At 42.0% G+C, this 22,095-nt stretch overlaps 1 protein-coding gene across 1 annotated transcript in view; it reads left to right on the forward strand.

The window, feature by feature from the left end:
• Positions 1 to 22,095, forward strand: part of ctnnd2a (catenin (cadherin-associated protein), delta 2a) — a 198,274-nt gene that overhangs the window by 82,158 nt on the left and 94,021 nt on the right. The window contains exons 6-12 of the mRNA XM_070853339.1: positions 1,477 to 1,516; positions 1,587 to 1,875; positions 2,201 to 2,318; positions 4,043 to 4,175; positions 8,480 to 8,620; positions 21,089 to 21,214; positions 21,251 to 21,395. Coding sequence (XP_070709440.1) covers positions 1,477 to 1,516; positions 1,587 to 1,875; positions 2,201 to 2,318; positions 4,043 to 4,175; positions 8,480 to 8,620; positions 21,089 to 21,214; positions 21,251 to 21,395 — 992 coding nt within the window. The remainder of the gene's footprint in view (positions 1 to 1,476; positions 1,517 to 1,586; positions 1,876 to 2,200; positions 2,319 to 4,042; positions 4,176 to 8,479; positions 8,621 to 21,088; positions 21,215 to 21,250; positions 21,396 to 22,095) is intronic.

The following is a 22,095-nucleotide window of genomic DNA, read 5'->3' on the forward strand; positions in this document are numbered from 1 at the left end:
GCTCACTGCGAAGTAGGAAAATATAACCACAGACTGGCATTGATAACATAATGGGAGATTGTGTGCTTGTGTGTGTGTGTGTTGCTATATTTATCCACGGATGGTTTGCTGAGTGGGCATGCTTTTTTTTTTTTTTTTACCAGTCTTTCTGCACAATTGTACAGCTGCAAATATCCACACCTGCAAACTGTTGTATACAAACATAGCCTTCTAACATAACTCGAGATTGTCCATTTGTGTGTGTTTGTATGCTGTGAGACATCAGTTAAGGAACGATCAGATGTTTTCAGGTCACTAACATCGTGCGTATTTGCACAAGCGTATACATGTGTGAGTGTGTCTCTGCGTTAATATACAATTTCACAGAAGGCGAGTCAGACGTATGAACAATGAAAAACATATAGCAAACACTCCAGCAGTGCAGATCAACATTCAAACCGTTAACCGCTAACTTGCACAATGCTTAGAAACAGAAGGTTTGAGTATTTCAACATTTCTCACTGCCTGAGAGTAACTACTGTATATGCAGTCAGGACAGTGCTCCAAGGTGACTCGGTGACCATGTGCTTGCATAATGTGGCCTCGTACAACTGCAGCCATGTCAGGCCAGTAATAATGTATTTGAATCACCTTTACAGCTTTAAGCATCAACATAAGGCTATATGAGGCTCAGTGGAGCACTGGCATATGTTCCCCCCTACTGTCTTTGGAGACTAAAGAGAATATATTAGGCTCGACCAGCATGTGATGTGTGGTACAGAGGCTGCTCTTCTTTTTTTCTTCCCTCACACACTGGCACACGACTTTTTGTCTGTAAGGAATTAATTGCACATTGTAGTCAATGCTGCACTGTAGGTAGCAGGACAATGGCTGAGCAAAAAATGCATTTATGATGCCTTCCTTTGAAATTTGGACTGCCGACTTGCATTGTATGATATTCTAAGATTATTTACAATACAAAATCAATATGATTTAATAGCAAAGGGCTTTGTCTTGCCCTTTTAGCTGATTTTGATAACAAATTCAATTATTTCAAGTAGTCGTGAATATTGGGGCTTATGTGATGACAGATGATAGATATGAAGACATGAAAAGACTACGGACTGTGTAATCCTTCCTTCTGTTTAAAGTCGGTGGTGCAACAAAGCTTTATGAGAAATGATTTCAGTCAGCTGAGCTCCTAGAACTTCATAGTCTGCTTCTATGAGTCTGTTTGAATCACCGCTCTGTTTTCTGTGGGGATTTCATTACGAGCTGCTCCAGGTTCATTTGGGAGTCCTCAAAGGCTTGACTGAACTCATTGTGCATAAAAGTTTTTGATGGCCACTGCTCTTTATTCTTTTTTATGCCATTTCTCTAAACTCTGACTCTTTCTTTCTCCCCTTCCGTCTTCTACCTCCCCCACCAATCACTCCCTTTTCCCCTGCCATGTCGCTCTTTTCCTCACTCGCTCTGTGCTCCCCCACATCGCCTCAGGTGACATCCAGTCGCGCAGCCCAGCAGCAACAATCACAAAGTGGAGCAGGGTCAGGTAAGACCTCACAACTCCCTCTCACCCCCTCTCTTCCGTGTCCCTCGTCATGGAGATGCATTTTCTTTGGAAATGATTGACGCCAGCCACCACAGTCCAGCTTCCTGTGTTCATTGTTTTTGTCTCCCTTTGCTCCCAGGCATCTACTACTCCAGCTCCACCTTGCCTGCCCAGCGCGTCAGCTCCCCTCTGTCAGGAGGAGGGGGGGGGTCTGGTTCCCCCAGTAAACTGCAACGCTTGGGATCATCATCTGACACACCAGGGTACTCTACCACTCAACGACTGCCTTCGTCTTCCTCTCCCAGCAAACAGTCTCCTGCTAATCGACTGGCCAAGTCATACAGGTAGAGAGCCACAGAGACTGTGGCACTGATGCTGGTCTTTATGTAATGTTGTTGATACAGATGTATAGTAGAGCCTGATGGTGTTTGATTGTGGGAAAAGGGGGATAAAGGGGACGGCATTTAAAAGTATTACTGTATTTAACACATTAGTCCCATTCATTGGTTTTACAGACCGTTGTGAGAGGAGAGATAAATAAACATGTGATGAGAATGTGAAGTTCATTCTCCTGCACTCTATACTTTATACTCCATACATGCAGTGAATGCAAAATATAGGTCATTATTTTGTGGACAAATTATGTGATTTTGCCCTTTCGTCTTTTAGCACGACAGTTGCTGTGACAACGGCAGGAGGGGGCGGGTCTGCCCTGAGGGTCGCTTCGCCACCCAACTCTACAGCAACAGGGGGAGGGGCCAGCTCATCATCGTCCCCTCTTCACCAGGTACAGAGCGTTACAATGTGGACACCTGTAAAAAGAAAATACATTTTCGTTAAATGGGAACTTTCTTTATGTGAAGCATGCATTGAAAATGAATTGCAAATGCTATTTGTTATGAAACAAGTGAGACTGCGAGAGTGCTAGAGAGCTTTTATAAACTCTGTTCCCCAAAGTTACAGTTACAGGAACTTTTGCCTCCCGCTTCTGGTAGAGAGAGAGATTATACAAAAACTGTTGTCATGTGCTTATGATGTATGCCTATGTGGTCATTGTCAGTCGCTTTCTTTTTTTGACTGCAATCCTTCCTCTGAGCACAGGGTTTTCTTTTTCATCTGGTGCATCAGAAACGGTTCTTGGACGTCTCTTAGTTATTTCCTACATAGGCTCCATATACTCCTAACTGCTATAACCTACTCTGTCGCTGTACTTCAGCTCTGGCAAAGCAATCATTACTGGGTACCACTGGTGAGCTAGCGCAGGAATGTCAGCACAGACTCCTTATTTAAAACTCCGGCATACCACAAAATACAGAGAGGTTTACCAGGCGTTGATAGGCTTGGTCAGCATCGTGTGAACTTGTTTAGCAAGGGTTTGAATGTAACAGATGTTCATTTATATATAAAAGCCACCCCAGCTTTGAAGTCTGAGTGAAATCGCTAGAAGAATCACTGATTAACTGAATCGTGTCTCACACTTGTGCATGTGAATGCATTTTATTAACTTATGATTTTGAGAACACGTTCAACTTGCGTGCACATAGACTCTTCTCACTTCTATAATGAAGAGAACTGTGAGATCAAAGTATTTAGATTTTTATTGCAGCCAGTCTTAAATTGTTTACAGGAATTTATTTATTGTACCCACTGCTCATTTATCATATGCGTTTCCTTATATTTACATTTACCTTTTTATTACAGAGCAAGTTATTCTACAGACAGTATATTGAGAAAGTGGAAAGATTTAGAATGATAGTAAAAATGTTGTATTTAGGTACAGTATTTGCAGTGGTAATGCCCAATGTCAGTTTTTGAACAGAGCTGTAATTGACAGTTGTACCGTTCTATTAACGTATTATATTATAAAGTCATATTATTGATTGATACCAAGGAGCTGGATTTTAGAGCGAAGATTATATTCTTGCCCACGTTGTCAGATCTTTAATCATGACAAAGAAAGGCACAGTGAAGCTCCAGAGCAATTACAGATTGAGCCATATCTTTAAACAAAAATCTATTGAAGTCATTTTTAGTTCTTCTAGTGTGTAATCTTTTCAAATATAACCTAATCTAAACGGCGGTTTATTTGGTGAATGTGTTGGATGCTTGTATCAATACCTTCAGTGCACTTTACAATGGCTAGAAGTATTTTTTTGCGTCGTGTTTCTCAGCTAAATTACATTCTTAACTCGAAGTGGTTTGGGCATGTTTGCACATAGTGCCAATTTCAATTTACAAGCCCATTTTACAAAAGGTTCTTCATTTGGATATAGACACTAAAGTAAACTGGCAAAGTAAATTGAAAAAATACAGACACAAACTCTTCCTCTCTGAGCCACATACATCAAAACATATCAGCCATGTCAGCTGTTACACATTTGGCTGCCAACACACTGTAATCTAACAGGAATTAATTGTGCCAGTGGATAGATTTCACCCTGTTCATTCCCTGAGCGTGTTTATAATGTTTAAAAGAAATAGAAAAAAAAAAAAAACCTCTTGTTTTCGCAGATGAGTTCAGGCATAGGGAGCTATGCCACTCTGTCTCCCAAACGGCTGGCAGCTCACCACGCTTCTGACCAGTACAAGATCTCCCACGAGCTCTACGCTACCGCTACTCTGCAGAGGCCTGGCAGTCTGGCAGGTGGGAGTTCACACGCTCATGCATTCTCACATGCACACACACATAAACCCAAACATGTAACTCCAGCACGGAAATAAAGTAACATTAGTCTTTGTTTTACTGATAATGCTGTTCTTAAAACAACTGTACTGTGAGTAGTACAGGTGCATAAGAAAACCTGTCACAATATCAAGATGTCGGAGTTTTTGTGTGTGTTGTCCATCCGACATCTTGTGTGAATGGAGAATTTGGTGTCTAATTCTGCATTTAATTCTTATGAAGAAGCCAATCTTTTATGGTGATACTTATTAATGTGTTGTGTGTGTCACAGCACTTGCAGACTTAGACTTAGACTTTAGACTTTCCCATTACTGATACGTAACAAGAGGCATCAGAGCATCTTTTGAAAGAAGAGCTTATACTGAATGCACTAGGTGTTCATCAGTTACATTTTCTGATTTATGAGGTGTTGATGAACAGGTCTGTTGTGACTAGAAACCTGCGTCAAGAGGATTCAAATGATTCTGACTCCAAGATCTATTTGCTATGTGTGTGAGCGGAATGTATTTGAATGACACTGGTCTTAATGCAAGCAGCATTCAGGCTAGCAGAGGCTTTTATTTGCTCATGCAGTTGCATTGACTTAATGGCTTTTTCTCTTGACTCTACAAAATTGAGTTGGCTTAATGTCAAACTGGAAATGAAAATGTGTTCTGGCCACTGTTTATGGTACATGCTAGTATAGTATATAATTTTATTTGAGGTTGGCTCTTTAATTAGTTTGAATTAAGTTCTGTTTCAAGGACTTTACATTTCTTAAGGCTTGTATTACAAGTGCCATTCAGACTAAAAGTAGTTTTAGATAGCCTTTGTTTTTCTTTTGGCTTTACTCAAAGGTATGCTCTGCTTTAGAGCATGAGAAGTAGCTTCACTACTCTTCATGTAACTGCAGATTCTTTCTTTTGTTACTAACTGTCGGGGGTTAAGGATCTTTATTCCTTCTTCTAGCTCAGTGAACTGAGTAGAGTAAAGATTCACATCATTTTATTATGTCAGTGGATGGACAGACTCAGGCTGAGCCCTTGTAAAACGCCAGATTGGTGACTGTTACAGCTTCCTTTGCACAGGTTGACTCTTAAATATAAATGAAACATTTGACAAGATTCATATTGATTAAACCAGGTGGCTGTGTTTTGAAGCTCTGGAGTAAGTTTAATTGAATAGTCCTTTAAACTTGGAGCTATATATTGATGAAGAACATGACCTTCATGTTTTACCCTGAGGGCACAACTGTGATCTTGAAGCAAAGCCTGGGGTGTCATCCCTGCTGAAGACTTTGAATGAAGAAGAAAAGAAAAGAGTGGGTCCCGATGGAAAAGAGACATCACACTGTCACTATAATTAGCAGAGCTGGGTCATATGATTATCAGAATTTCCTCTTGTGAGCTTGGACTCCCACGCTGTGGTTGATTGTATTGGAACAATCTAAATTTCTCCTGGAAACCAAAGATATTTACTTTCAAATACTTTACTGTGATTGTCTGTAATTTTTGGTGCTCACCAAGCTCCATGCTTTCACCAAGAAAGACTTATTTGTAGATTAGTCAGGGGTTTGCCTATCCCCAGTGGGTGATATCCCCCTGGAAAAAGCACAGTCGAGTTCATCCGAGTAGCCTGCTTGGAGAGGTACTTAACAGCTCTACAGCACCTACTCTACAGTGGAGTTAAGCTGGGTAAAACTGAAATCGGCTAAAAAAAGAAATTTCCTCTCTGTGCTTTTTGCATGAAGGGCTGAGTGATATAGTCATTGTGTATAACTTTTCCCATAGTGGCACAATAGCTTAATACCCAGCTAAGGCAAATGAATGATTAAGATGTTTTAGCAAACTGAGATAATTGAATTTTATCAGTAAATAAAATTGATACGTGGACTGATATTTAGTGATTGAGCTTCATCTGCATTGACACTAACTAATAACATTAACACTGGAGTCTCAGACACAGTAGAGGTCCCTTGGATATTTCAATATGCTTTATGTTGCTGTTCTATTTTTGATTTGACCAGCCCAGATATGCCACCCTTCTGTTGGTAGAATTACAGTCGGTGCTGTACATGACTCACATAATAGAATATGAAATAATACTAAAGAGCAAAGATGCATGTCTTTTTTACTGTAGGTTTGATTTGCTTTCTTTTTAACTGCACAAATAGGACAGAGGCTTAGTTTTTACACTTTGTTATCCTTTTGTAAATATTTTACAGAATTAAACATCATGGGAGGGCATCTCTGTCTTTTTTCTCTCTGCATCATTTTATCTTCGCTTCCTAAAGTTCCCTCTCCCTTTGAAGCAAAGAGTCAGTACTTCCACAAGTGGGCCCTTGTGAGTCAAAAAATAAATAAATGAATAAAGAAATAAAACCAACTCACCAACTTCGACTTCAAAGACGAAAGGGATGAAGGAAGAGAGAGAGAGCTGGGATGAGTCATACCATTAACGGGTGTGTCCATGACAATAATTAGCACTTCTTCATGCATATTCTGACCGACTCTTCCTCTCTCTCTCTCTCTCTCTCTCTCTCTCTCTCTCTCTCCTCTTTTCCCTTCTGTCTATCAGTCTGTAAATTCACTTAATTCCAGTTTAGCTCAATGGGTATTGTAGTCTGGAAAATGTAAGATCTCTTCATCCATCCATCATTTTCTCAATTCTTCTTCACTTCATTCTACTCTCAGCGTTTCTCTGTGTCTTCTATATCCGGCTACGGCTAGCAAACGTTTGACAAGAGACCTTTTCATGAGCACGGGAGGTAAACAGGCTAGTCAGTTAACCACGCTGTTGAGAGGAGGACACACTTATATGTCACGCTCAAGACAGGCATAAAGAGGCAAACCTGCACCGCTTTATCATTTTTCCAAGCTATAGTACAGGAAGTGCAAGCAGGCTCTTGTTCATATCCAAGGGTGCTTACGCCATCTTACCTCGTAGACGGTTTGATGGAGGTTTAGGATAATAACAAGCTCCTGCTGTGTATTTTAGTCTTTGCCGTGATTTGTCCTGAAATTTCTCTTTGCCTAGTCTTGATCGAGTGGACAGTTAAGACAAGAAAGAGACACTAATCCCAAGATGCAACAAACAGCGTGACTATATGCGACTGTACACGCGGGATCCTGGTCAGATGACCTAGTACCTCACATGCATCATTTTCTGATTTGATCTGAAGGGTTTGTGGGGTTTTGACTGTGTTCAGTTGATCAGAGGAGCTATAATTCAGAGTCTCAAAGCACTGCACTCGACCCCCCTCATCCTCTGGAAAATCCTTGACATGCGACTTGGCATCGACTGAGAGCTAATGTGATATGATATGACGTTAGCTCCACTGGACCGTCTCTCTTCCTCTCACTCATTCATAGCTTTCTAAGTCTGCGAGTATGTGCGCGTCTTGATCTTCTGCCGTGTCACCGGAGCCGCGCTGACTCATCTTCATATTCCCCCGGCCTCATCTCTTCCTTCTCTTTCCTGATTTTAATTTTGATCTCGGTGTTTTTCAGAGAGAGGCCTTACATTTGTTCTGCTGTGTAATGAACAAATGCCTGCTGTCAATGTCTTCCTTGCCCTGTGTCTGTGGGATTCCTGCCAAACACAGAGCAAGTAGAGGGACACTACATCTCATTATTTTATAGCTGACGACCAGCAATGTGTTCCGTGGAGATTAAAAAAATGAAATACAGAGGCATCCCTCTCTCTTCCTTTTTCTTCTCTGTCTCTTTATCTTTGCCTATTTCTTCCCATGTCATGTGTTGGTATGCATGCCTCTTCATTCCTCTGCCTTTTTTTTCCCCCTTCTTTTGGTGTATCACTTCCCGTAGCGCGCATACGAACATGCACACACACCATCACCCTTATCTGTCCATCATATAAGTAGTGTGCTGTCTGACACGCGGCGCTCTGTAATAGTCTACATCAGCAAAAACTAGAAAAAATACAGGCCCGGTATTTGTTGACTGAGTAATGTTTTCCTCTCACTTTACTCCCTCTTGCCTTTCACACATCATCTCCACACTCCTTTTTCCTTTATCTTGTCTCTCTTGGGTAGCCACCCATTCTCAGCCACATTCACTTCTCCTTATTTATTTCTTTATCATCTCCTTCTTTCACATCCTCTCTATATATTTGTTTCACCCTCTTGATCCTGTGTGGTTCTTATCACACTTTCCCATTTCACTTCCCTACCGCTTCCTGCATGAAATTTGCAACCTGGCTTCCTCCTCTCTCTCCTCCCTCGATCTTCCTGACATCTTTTTTTTCCTCCTCTCTCTTTTCTCCAGGCTCTCGTGGCTCCTACAGTAGCCAGCACAGTCAGGAGCCCCTCCGGCCCTTGGGGTCCCCAGAGCACCACATAGATCCTATCTATGAAGAACGTGTCTACCACAACAAAGGCCCCATGAGGAGCCTTAGCCAGACCCAGGGTCCGGACACAGGCCCATATCGCAACAACACCGGTAAGTTCCTCCCTGTGTATCAGTTACAGCTATGCAGTTTCATTTAGCATTGTTACGTTTCATTCACTTCATATGTGGTTTGTTTTGCATTCTACAATGTCTTTACACTCATGAAACTGAATGTATGTGTTGTTCATGTTCATTTGAATTACTTTTTGTTTTTAACAGCCTTAAAGCTTCTCTATACGATGTATCAGCATTTCCGACCCAAACAAATGTGTTCTGCGGCTCTGCAGCCGGGTCTCTCATTTGTTCTCATTCATTCTGTACACAACCGCTGACTGACAACCTGTCTTAGTTTCTCTGCTACTGTGTTAGCTCAGTAGCTTAGCTGAGTCTGTCACTGGGCTCTGACACGTTTTGTGGCAACTGGTTCGGTCACTGAAAGATTCACGGACTAACGTGCACTAACATGCACGGAGAACCAATACAAAGGACAGAGAATCTCAGATTACAACGCACACAGAGTGACTGTGATTTCATGCTCTGTTCAAACAGCGATTACTCCACCGTGTCTTGACATAGCAAGTCGTTGTTTAATGCTATATTAATATCCTGAATGTATTATAGAGAACAGTTGGTCCCCAAACGTATCTTACAACTTCTCAGTGGACTTTGGCATACTCTTATACTTGTCATCAGCTGTCAAAGATCCCCCCTCCCTACAGACAGACAAAGATTAGACTTAATGAGGTGTAATTCTGTCACACAATTTCATTCACTTCATTTTAATGAATACTCGCTTACCCAGTGTCAGATGCAACAACACATCAGGACAGTTGTTTTCCCATAAGTTGAGTTTTACAGCATTTTTCCTGTTTGGGGTAATGCCTTTGTGGTGTGTAGTCAGTCCCACACATTTCCAACAATTGCACCCAACCCAATGGACAAATGGAGAAAATACATAAGAGTAAAGCATAGGGAGTGTAGAAAATGCTATCATCGATCATTTTCTTATATAGAAAAACATATTCTCTGTGTTGAATTTTTTTTTTTTTTCCAGTTGGAAATGAAGCACAGTTGGGTACATTTTCTGTCAAACGAACACAGACACATTCATTCTTACTCGCTCCCTCCGTAACTCCATTGTTGCCAGCAATGTATTTTTAATAGGGTCTCATTGAGCTTATCTCAATGTGGGTTTAGGTACGCCATGTTAATCCCATTACTGTATCATGCCCACATGAAAACACCCAAGTCGGTCACGCCACGTTCGCAGCTCCCTCGGTGTCATTAACCAGCCTAGCCTTAATAGCTATCATTAGCATTTGGGTCAGAATCATAGCAGTAAATATGCCACTCTAGACCAGCATTTCAGTTGATCAGTTTGACTCACTTGAAAGGAGTGAGAATTGCCTCAAGCACAGAGCGTAGCTTTTGAAGCACATTTCAGTGTTAGGGGGGTCATCAGGTTTACTCCCATACTTGTGGGATATTGCTTTGATTACTGTCGGTGAAATTCTGAAGAGTGCATACACTGATAGGATTGTCTTTGCAAGCAGAAATTAATTAAATACAGTAAGTGCGCTTCTGAAGTGTACAGAGAGGATCCAGCACTATCTATAATTTACTGTGCCTTGTATTTGTAGTTTCAATACATGAGTATAAGAAAACTCACAAAGGAAATTTACACTGCAGCTAAAAAAAATCAATAGACTGCGGATTAGACCATGTACATTTAATTGCAACGCTTGAGGTTTACAATACACTTCTCCTGCGATACAGTATTTTAGGAGATTGTCTCATGTTGTTTGAGGTTAATTCTCCGTCAGGGTATATCAGCATGAACCTTTTCCACCTCATACACAATTATACCTCTACTGTGCCCATGTAGCAACAGTGGTAAATCAATAGACCGTACCTTCACCGCACCTTCAAGTCACTGGGCTGTTGAATTAAGGCTTGGACTTAACACAGCATGTTTTAAAAGTCACGTGAATGGTATGTGCAGTGACTAGGAGATTGTCTAATAAGGATTCATAATGCACAGAGTGATTGCACATAGTGAACTGATAAGCGCTGTGCTGACATGGGCAGCAGTAAGTCATTAATTATGTCATTGTGCCTTTTCTTGGCAATGGCAGCCTCACATTATTGGTTCATTAAGCTGGCATGGATCAATGTAATTAATGCTATAAGTCATTCCCTCAGTGGAAAGAGAAGGGAGACATTTGTGTGGCTGTTTCACTCCAAAATTTGCAAAGCTTTAGTCAGTGGGTCTATATACGGTGCACTGTGTCAGGCTAATTCAAGGCCAATTTAAACAAGGCACTTGCAGTCAAATTACGCTCACAGTATTCATTTAGAGCGTAGGCTACAACATTACTTAACTGGACACTTGAACACTATGAAGAGGAGCTGCATGATACAACAAAAGCAATGTAAGTGACTGTAATTGCACAGGCACTGTTTTTCACAGTGGCTGTTTCCTGACCCAGTTTTGGACAGTGAGGCAGGAGGAGGGAAAACAGGGAGCAAACAGAAAAAACCCAAAAACAAGTAAAGAGCAAAGTGGGGTTAAGGCTAATTAAATCAAATTTGGCACCTTTATAAAGGCAAAATATCTGGCTAACAACCAAATCGTGCACATTGTGCTCATTCACCTACCCTCATCTTTTTTTTTTGGTGCAACTCTCTATGTTAAACCTCCTCTATCTAGTAAGAGTAAATAAACAGACCTGTAGTCTTGGGAGGTCTGCTGGCATTATCTTGTAACGCAGTGGACAGCAGTTTGACAACACACTTGACAATTCAGTCAGGTCCTGTTTAGAACACGGTCAATTGGTTAACCTGTCTATCTGTTTCCATCGCTCCCTACCCTCACAGCTGTTCACAGCTCAGTTCACTTCTACGTTCGTTGTTGGCTTGAGTGTTACCGCAGATTAGCATCATTGTCACCACATCTGAATACAACTGAGGAAAATCCACCTGTATGACTGCGTCTGTATGGGGTCAGACCTCTCTCTCGCATCCGCACACCCCTCTCCAGTTAGCATAACTGACCGTGCTGTCACCTTTTGCATCTCCTTTAGCTATCTACTCAATACATCCAATCCGTCCAATACTATCGTGCAAGTATGATTGTGTGTTTTTGCACTGCAGCGATGCGCAGTGTTTCATTCTTGGATTAAACCAGGCCAGCGCCCCAGAGGACTGCAGGTTAATGTGGCCTATTTCAAGCGATTATTCCTGCATGGTCACAGTGTCTGTAACGCACACATGCATTCTAGCACAAAGAAGAATCGCAGTAAGAAAAAGCCTCAGGATGTGGTTTACACATTTGTTTATTTTTCCAAAAAGATATTGTGTGTTTTTGAAATCAGCCTATAGTTTGTCACTATGGTTTTCTTTCCCTTTTTTTTCTTAACAGTCTCCCTGTTTCTGACATCATCCACTCTCTCTCCTTTCTCTTTAATGACCTCTTTCCCCTCGTGCATCTTGTGATTTTCTTTCTATTTTCATGTCTATTTTTACCTCTGTCTTTTCCTATTTTTTCTCCTTTTTTTCATCTATCGTAGTCTCTATTAAGTGTAGAGGACGGTGCATGTCAGTGAAATCTTTTACTTTTACTCTGTCACTTTCTTTCATGCCCTCCTTCTCTGTTCTTCCTTTCTCCTTTCCTCTGACCTGCCCTCCTTGTTTTCTTCTTTTTTTCATCCTCACCTCCTGCCTGCTACATTTTTGCCTTTGTACTTTCGCTCCTTATTTCATGAAAAGCTATCTTGGCCCGTATTAATGACTCTGACCAGTGGGAATAACACTGGCTCAGAATGGATGTGGCACTTTCTCTCTTTAATAGGCTATCATCAGACCTGCATTTAGCTCAGGTGGCGACAGTGAGAATGGGTAGATTCACTGCCATGGCTATTTGTCAGGTGCATCTAGTGGCCAGGTTGAACTATTGCTGTTGATAAGGGGTGTTATGTAGTTTAACATTGGTCCCTCCAGTATCTTTGGAGAAGACAGACACAAATTCTTCTGGAATCATTAATCACGAAGCCACGGTAAAGACAAGGTTATATTTTCTCAGCCATTAGCGGAACAGATAAGCAAATGATACAGAGCTGTTTGGGAAGAATTGTGTACTTGCATTTTACCTCACACGTGTTTGTTATCACATGTTCTGTCACCACAGAAACACTTCTGTCAGGTCTGTCAATTTGTGTTGAGTGTTTATGCTTTATCACCTGCCAACCTCACAGCACCATGGACAGCGCTGCTGGCATTTCTAGAAACATTGCAAATTAAGTGCCTCATCTGGATATTCTGAAGTAATCAGTAAACTCTTCTTAGGTGTATATGAAAATGATTTTGTTGAGAGTTACTGAAGGGAAGATATTCACATGTTAGTCATAATTTATGAGGTTTGAGCATATCTTTGTGGTCTCTATAGCTTGGACACTGATTAGTAACGATTTTTGGTCACACAGTGTAGGTTTTTTTGTGAAAATGTGAACAAACACTTGTTAACATTGGGGTTTTGCAATTAGCTACATGCCATTCTCAGGAGTGTGTGTGTGTGTGTGTGTGTGTGTGTGTGTTTTTCTCTAAACCAAAGCAGAATTATTTTGGTTTGAAATTGCAGCTCAATAGAGCTGGTCCCTTTTAGCCAGTTTGAATGTGCACACATACAGACACTTGCATAGCAAAAAGGAAAAGAGAGAAATAAATATGAAGAGCACTTTTTATTAAACCAATCTGCTTTCCCTTTTAAATCTCCTGTGTTTCTTCTGTAATGAGATCTGACATCCTAATGAGGGGGACAGAACAGAGAGCGTGATGGAGGAGAGAGATGAGAGAGCGAAAACAAATAGAGAAGAGAATGAGAATGGGCGCCTTTACTGCGCGTTTCCTGACCAGGAGGCAGGAAAAGTTCAGGCTACCTCTTAAATAGAGAAAGTGGCAAATCCTTGAAAACAAAGAAGATAAAGGAAAAGGCTCACTTTCATCCAACACATGTCCTCTGGTGACCAAATGTGGTTTATAACAGTGATCACAGTCACTTAAGGTTAAATCCCACTGCTGGCGTCTGCGTTGCGTTCTGTCAGCGCGTCTCATCAGCGCCGTAACAGCGGCTCGGCGCTCCGCTAAAGCTGTGCACCACTTCTATTTTCGACGCTGGCTGCAGCAGAACCACGTGAAGTAGCACAGAGGAGATGAGACGAGTAGGAAGTCAGACAAACAAACGGCAAAGAGAATCCAGTAAGTTTTCAAAATAAAAGCCCCCATGCAGACTTTCAATTGTATGTTCCACCGCAATATTACTTTTGGTGGCAGCAGGCCACAAATTAACTGGGTTTTTAACCTCGACTTTAGCTGCTGTCTGTAGGCTACAGCACAACAAGGCAATAAATACACACAAGTAACACATTTAATCAGACAAAATACGAAACATAGCTTGTTTGGACACATTAGAAGCACGAAAACCACAGGAAAATGACCAAATCAACAAAATCTGAGCAAGTCAACTTATCATCCATGTAAAACACTCCGCCTCTGAAACGCTTCTGAAGCGCTCCTGGTGGATTTTACAACCGTGCTGAGGACGGAGCCAAGCCGGGCTGCTGCCAGACCGCGACGAAGACGTCCCCTGTGGGATTTCAGGGTTAGGCTGTATGTGTGCATTTATGCAGTCAAATTTGATGGTCAATAAACATTATTTAGCTTAAACTGATTTGTAACGTGATTGCAAGTCAGACTTCTTCATGCATAGTGCACCAGCTTCAGTACACCTGAATTACCAGTTCTTTATTAATTTGTGTCCATTAAAACCTCAGTGCAGGAGAGCACTGCAGCATTATTAAACCTTTTAGCTGGCACTTCTCCCCAGTTACTCTGGAGTGTCACTCACCACTCTCTCTGTTGCCAGGTTAGATTAGGTTTGTTTGGCCAGGATCAATTTCAGCTTGGCCCCTGATCTTACTGGTCTTTTAATGAACCTACTGTCTTTTGAACACCAGTTAAGGAAGAGTAGTAAAACGCACTTCCTTATATAGTGATGTTTACTCCAGTGTGAAACTGTTCACACCACAGCCAGCACTCTATTGGAAGACCGTGTGCTTTCTTAATATAGTTTAGGATCAGTTGGATGTTAGACACACATGACACAGGAAAGGAAGGAAAGGAAAATTGAATAAAGGAGGAAGAAAGGAAGTGAAAACAGATTTATTTCTATGCATTTTGTTGATAGTATTGATGGTGCATGTTTTTTTCAGCTGTAATTTGTTTTCTAACAGATAAACTGAACTGTGGCAGGCAATAAAACCATCACCTTTTCAACTTAGTAGACAACAGCTCAATTCACAAGTTGAATCCAGGTGATTTATATTGTGGCTTAAACTTATACAGTATTTACAGCAAGATTCTGCTGAAGCCTCAGAAAGCTTTAATTACCAGCTCAAAGCATCTGACGTACTCAACAGATTAGCACAAATGTCTTTCCCTTGCGAAAAAACACGGCATTTCCTAAATCTAGGTTCAAGTAAAGTTGGTGCTGGTCACCCCGCATCCCGCCTCACTAACACATACACCCACACACAAGTACACATAGGCAAAAGAAAGTGTGTTCATACGTGCACATACAAACAAACACACCGATGACCACTGATACTGTTCGTACAGGGAAAACACACGCACAAAGTATGCACAGACAAAACAACAACACGTAAACGCAGTCTGCTTGTGTCCCATGCTATCTCAGTTTACATGATTAGCATATTTTCTGTTTTATCAGCTGTAATGAATTCATAACTGTAGAAAGACATATTCATTTGTTTTTGTCCTCAGAGATCACATAGATATATTTGATGTCAGCACAAAGGCAGCGTTGACTGTCTTCATCAAATGAAAAGAAATGTTCATATCTGCTGTTCAGAGTATGTTTTATTCATTAATTGACTCACAGTTTATCGTTGTGTACATTGCTTATTTCTTCTGTGTTTGCTTTTGGTCTGCTCGTTGTTCCTTATCACACCAAAGATGCATATGAATAGTCTTGCTTCACAATGGTATATCTGTGCCATCAACGAGCCCCATTAGAGAGGTTTGAGCCTCCATTCTCATAAACCTACAGCTACATTATTTAGACTGAATCAGACGCAAATGTGCTATGTCAGTAATTTGTGTTCAGGTTAAGTGTGATATCCATCCCTTTTCTAACCCACTTATCAGGGTTGTTGGGGCCTGGACCTTATTTCAGCACTCTGTGGGTGAGAGGCACGCAGTAGAGGAAATACACATTGCACCTGGGTGATAAGTAGCTTCCAACCCACCTTACCTTCATGTGTTTGGACTGTGGGAGGAAAAAGCAGAACCTGGAGGAAACTCACATAAACACACAGGAGGCAATGCAAACTCCATACAGAAAGGCCACAGCTGTCAGATTTAAATCCTTATAGAGTGGCGACAGTGCTAAAAACTGAGCCACCACATTTCAGAAACTGTAGTCCTTTTGTATAGTTGCCACAAGCCAAAAATATAAATATTTTTCATATGATTGGCAGTGTCTAGTCTGTCCTCAAATCCTCAGATATTTGTCAATATGAAGAACAATAAAACTCCCTCCAGTTTTGTGCCACAAAACAATCAAAACAATATCATTAAAATCAGACAAGGTGACTATGCAGAGACTAGCAGACACTAATGTAAGACAAGGCAAGTCAAGGTAAGTTTACTTGTATAACATACAAAAACAATAAGGCAATTAAAAGTGTTACATTAGACCTCAAAAGTTACTGAGACAAGGTATGAAAGAAACACATGGCAAAATGAAGTATGGTAATTAGCTGAAACTAGTTTTTTTCAGGCATTTTACAGTTAGTTAGAAGGCAACAAGCTACAAGGCCAACCTGCCAACTACTGTAAATTCTGTTACTTTTGTAAGAAAGTTTCTGCAGTGTTTGAGTTTGACTTCTGGTGGGGCACCCCTCATTTGGAAAGAAAAGAAACTCATCTATTTATGCCTTTCACTGTTGTCCTTCTGCAGTGTGAACATTTAGCAGCAGCCACTGGCCTCAAGCTCCTGCTGTGTCTAAATGGCATGCTTGGAGGAAGACATGGCACCTTGACTCATAGAGACAAGTGTCCCTACAGCCCCCACACTGTACAACGTTGTATACTTGATACTGAAAGTGCAAAGGAGGGCATTTGCTTGTGTGTGTGTGTGTGTGTGTGTGTGTGTGTGTGTGTGTGCGTGCATGCATGTGCGTGTGTGTGCACAATTGCGTTTGTGCATGCATGTGTGTGTGTCTATGTGTGTCCTCCACTGCTTCCAGCTCATGAACATCAAGAGCTGTGTGTTGGCCAGGAGGCTCTCCCAGGGATAAACAGAGGGAGAAACTAATCCTTACTTTCCTCTACATCCAAGCAGTGTGTGTGTGTGTGTGTGTGTGTGTGTGTGTGTGTGTGTGTGTGTATGTGTTAGTGTGTGTGCGTGTGTGTGTGCGCTTCATCTGTGGCTGATGTAAGCAAGGTTGTGTGTGCATGCTGTTGCATGACCTTAAAGCATCAGAGAAGATGTGTTACAGGCACACACGTTTAGTCCATGTCAATCACTTGCATATTCAGAAATGTTCGTGTACTTGTGCGTGTGTATGTGAGTGTGTGTTTGTGACAGAGACTGTACTGAGGGGTTTTGTGTAATCGTGCTGAGCACTGAAGCGTGTCGAGAGAAAGGACATGTCCTCAGCTCTGATCACATAGTCTACTACAACCACAATAGAGGGGGAGAGATAGTGAGACAGAAGGGTGTTAAGGAAGAAAGGGAGAGGAAAACATGGAATGAATGGATGATGGAGGGAGGATGACAGACACAAAAAAAAATGGAAGCAGAGAAGGAGTGAACTACAGCAAAAGAGGGAGGGCGGGGATAGAAGGGGAATGTTTCAGAAGAGATGGCTTAGAGAAAAAAGATGGATGGAGGTATAGACAGAGAGGGACGCATCCAGAGGGGGGAAAAAGGAAAGTAAAGAAGACGAGAGAAGGACAAGGGAGTGATGGAGAAAAAGAGTGACAGACACGGAGTAGGAGCAAAAGACGTGGAGGCAGAGATGAAAGAATGAGGCGGGAGGATGGACATGGAAAGCTTGGAGAATTGGTTTGATCTCCTGCTAGTTTTTTTTTTTCCTCCCTCTTTCTCTCCCCCTGTTTTCCTCCACTGCTTGCACATTCAGCAGGACTCCCCGTCTCAGCAGCCCAAAGTGAAAGAAAGGAAAGTCTGCCCCGCTCTAAGCTAGCCAGCCCCTAGGCTGGCTGGCTAATTGCAGAGGTATCACTGTGTCAAATGACTAATAGAGTTTCCCTTCCCGTCGCTAATCTGCCAGCAGGAGCACAACCGAGATTTGTTTACTCACCAAAGCAAGGGAATACAAAGACACACCTGCCCGTTTATTTCCTCTCAAACACAATTTCACGCCACTAGAGTGTTAGGTGTGAGAGATGTTATTGGAGCGTGCATGTGTGTGTATCTGTTTGTACACACACGGGACATTTCATGATTTGTTTAATATTTCATGAAACAGCACAGTGAGCTTCCCTCGTGCTGGTCTTTAACAAATTCATGAAGGATGCACTCTTTCACTCGCATGCTTATGTTTATCTTACCATACCTGATGGGAACTTTCATTTTTATGGTTATTCTGTTTTTCTCCGAACCATAACCATAACTCTGACATGCATGCTTAACTTTAAACCTAAATCTAATTCTAATCTTAACCTTAAATCCTAGTCACAAATGGCGTTACTCCAAAAGTCTAAAACCCCAACTGCTCCTCACAAGGATGAGGATACAAGAATAAATACACAATGGCACACACGCATGCATAAAGAGGCACCCACACACTATTTGCCAGGCAATATTGGCCCCAAAGGTCAAGTCATCAGTCAGAACACACCATTACCAGAGCAAATGTTGAATTCAGCAGCACTCCATTACTTAAGAAAGGAGAAGAAGAGAGGGAGAGCAGACTGAGCGAGGAAGAAAATGGAATGCATAAAGAGGCGTGGGAAGCAAAGTAACAGAATGTGAAAACAAAAGGACAGACTAAAACAGTAATTTGGCAGGACATTTTTGGGGAACTTCTTTGTCTTTATGTTCCCAACTATCTCTCTCTATCATTCGTGTTCTCGCTCTTTACTTTTCAGCTCGTACCCACGGACATCCCTATCATTGGTCACAGCACAGGCTATGAAAATAATTTGACAGGCCATTTTTCTTTTGTGTGTGTGTGTTCCTTCTCTCTGCTTTTTTACTGTTCTCCCATCCCCTCTTTGACTCTGGGGTTCATCCTGTTTGGGTGTCAAGTCTCTGGGCCTGAAGCCCTGGCTACTAATGAGACGTTGAGAAAGACAGACACACCACAGACACCATTCAAAGAGCGCAGAAAAGACCGGGATTTTCTTCTGATGGGAGTAACTCTGCTTCATTACCCTCGTATACCCTCTGTTCTACGAGGCTGCACTGTCGCTAACGCCGTCGCCTCTTGTTTCTTCCTTCTCCCCTCTGGTTTGGCTCTTTTCTAAACTGCAGCTCCAGCCCTCATCTCTCCGCTGTTTCTCTCTTTTTCCCAGGCTCTTTCGCTGCTTCTCTTTCCCTGCCTAATTCCTTGGCTCTTTGTCAAATTTGGGGCATCAGCAGAAGAGCTCACGCAGCCTTTAGCCTCATGGGCATTGCATGGCAGAGTCTGAAAGTTGAATTTTTCACTGTCTGGCTGGCAAAGGATTTTTGTTAACCTGATTTTAGAGTTAGGAAATAAAAATATGCTAATGTGGTTACATCATCCAAAAGGTTCCTTGTGCCTCTGGTGGGCTGACTAATGGAGTTTACCAGACTTGGTGAGAAGAATTTAAATAAGAGCTTTGGAAAATGATTATTAAGGAATGGTTTAACCTGCCTCATATACCAAATAGGTAGGGTAGCTCCTGTGTGTGTGTGTGTGTGTGTGTGTGTGTGTGTGTGTACATCTGTGAGAGTGAGAGAGGTGTAAATGAAAGCGATAAGAGGGTGGTGAAGGTCAAGTAAATGCCACCACAGTAGACAACGCTAAAGAGCAAGTTTGTTGGTCACATAACGATGAGACACTCAACCTCAGCACATACACTCACATTCACACAACCTCCACTCCCTTGTTATTTTATGTGAGCAGGGGCCTTATATAATGTTTAAATGTGTGTGTTTTTATGTGTTCCTACTTGTATGTGTTTTAAGAGATGCGCAGGAAAGCTTCTGTCCTGACCCATGAGTATATGTTGAGTGTGTGTGTTCTACTTTGTGTGCGTCATCCCAACCCCATGCGTTTTTAAGGCTAATTCTCATTGTAAGAGGCTCATTGGTCTGTGTTAAAGCCTCAGTCAACTACATGGCCACATATTGATCGCAAGGCTCTGTGATTTATCACATCCTCCCGGAAGAACACATTTATAGTGTTTTTGCATGTGTGTGTCTCTGTGTACCCATACCTTGGTCCTAATGACAGATGAGATGGATCCCCCCCCCACACCGTCTGTCTCAGTGTTTTTACAGCCAGAGAAATGAGGCCCCCAGACTCACATTAACACCTTGATATATCACGGATCCACAGCTCCAACACGACGGGGAGTGAAGGTGACAGCTACTGTGGCCCTTCAGGCTGCTCACATCCCTGAGCAAATCCCAATTCAATTTCCATCATACTATAAAAAGCGATAGTTTGGCTTTTTGCTTCTTTTATTTTATGTACTTTTTAGTCCTTATTGCTCTACAGGCAGATGTCTTGTGTTGTTGAAAAAGTTCCTGCAATCGTCCTCTAGCTACCTGCAAACAGGCTCACATGAAAGACTCCATTTTTCATGGGAGGCTAATGAGTCTTCTGAGTGACAAAGCTAACGCTGTTTACAAATAATCATTGTCATTGAAATTACTGTTAAAGTTTTGCTTGCAAGGGTTCTGCTCTTCACATAGAAGTACTGCGAAGTTGGTCTATCTAGTGTCAATCTAATTCAATTGTCAATTCGGCATTGTCAATACAGTGTAGACAATCAATATAGTAGATTAGTAGATCATTTCTTGTATTATTTGTCTACTCAACTTTTGTCGATTTTTCTCTTTTCTCTCTTCAATCCTTCCCTCTGTCGAACGTTGGTCCTTGTTGTTAATCCTGGGCATGTGGCCAATATTTATCCATCCATATGGAGACATGGTTGTTTTTTCCAACAATCCGTTCATCTCTGTGTCTTCCTCTCTCCTCTCCTCTCCTCTCCTCTCCTCTCCTCTCCTCTCCTCTCCTCTCCTCTCCTCTCCTCTCCTCTCCTCTCTTCTCATCCTTCTCCCCTTACCTCTCCTGTTGTCTTTTCCTCCCCTCCTCTTCTCCATCTGCTCCCTCCTCCTCCCTGTAGACCTTACCCAGCGTGTCCATGACCAGGTCCTAAGTTATGTCCTCTGTCCCTACTTTCCCACCCTAGCTCCCTCCTCCCCTGGTGTCGACTCCGCCCCTTTGCAGCGCACAGGAAGTCACGGCACAGCCACAGGAAACTACAGCCGTGGCGGGACCAACAATTATGCCACAGTGGGACCAGGCTACACCTCCAGTGGAGGTGGTGGAGGTGGGGACTTGTATGGCTCAGACCCCTATGTGGCAGACCCCTACCGCACCCTGCAGTACTGCCCCTCAGTGGTGGAATCACCCTACAGCAAGTCTGGACCCGCCCTGCCACCCGAAGGCACCCTGCAGCGTTCGCCTTCTATCGACTCTATTCAGAAAGACCCCAGGTAAGATGAGAGGGATGTGTGTTTGGGGTGCGTGCGTGTGTGTGTGTGTGTTTTGTGGAGCTTATCGGACCACATTGTGCACAAGATTATGGAGCATGGGATTATTAAAGGCACTTTGAAAGGAAAGTATGTCAAACAGTCCATGTGTGTGAGAGGATTTGAGACACACATATATAAACTTGTATCACTTTGTTTTTGAGGACATTGGATTGATTAAATTTAAGCTTTCCGTCACCTTAAGCCAAACCTTTGCTTACCTTGTGTCAACTCAGATAACATATTTGTTTGTCTGGTGGGAGGTATTTTCTTATGAACAGCTTTTGAAAATGTGTTGAATACGTAACGCACACACATACTGACATGCATACCCTCACACATAATGACATACATACATACACAGATCAGTATTTTAGTCAGTCATAATAAAGCTAACCAGGCGAATTTTCCAAGATTCTTGACCTGTGTGACTCCCTGATTTGATTGTGATTGCTGATCAATCAAAACATCTCACACACCCATTGCAATATCAATTTTGACTGACTTTTTGAATTTTTCCTTTGGATCAAAAAGCAACTCAAAACCACAGGTTTTTTTGTTCCTGTTGAAAACATTTTACATTTTGCTAAAATGTTTGTTTGTGTTCTGTATGTCAACACCAACAGGCACAGTAGGGATCTACTATTTTCCCTCAAATATAAAT

This window comes from Pempheris klunzingeri, chromosome 21 (assembly GCF_042242105.1).
Source record: "Pempheris klunzingeri isolate RE-2024b chromosome 21, fPemKlu1.hap1, whole genome shotgun sequence".
Lineage (NCBI taxonomy): Eukaryota > Metazoa > Chordata > Actinopteri > Acropomatiformes > Pempheridae > Pempheris > Pempheris klunzingeri.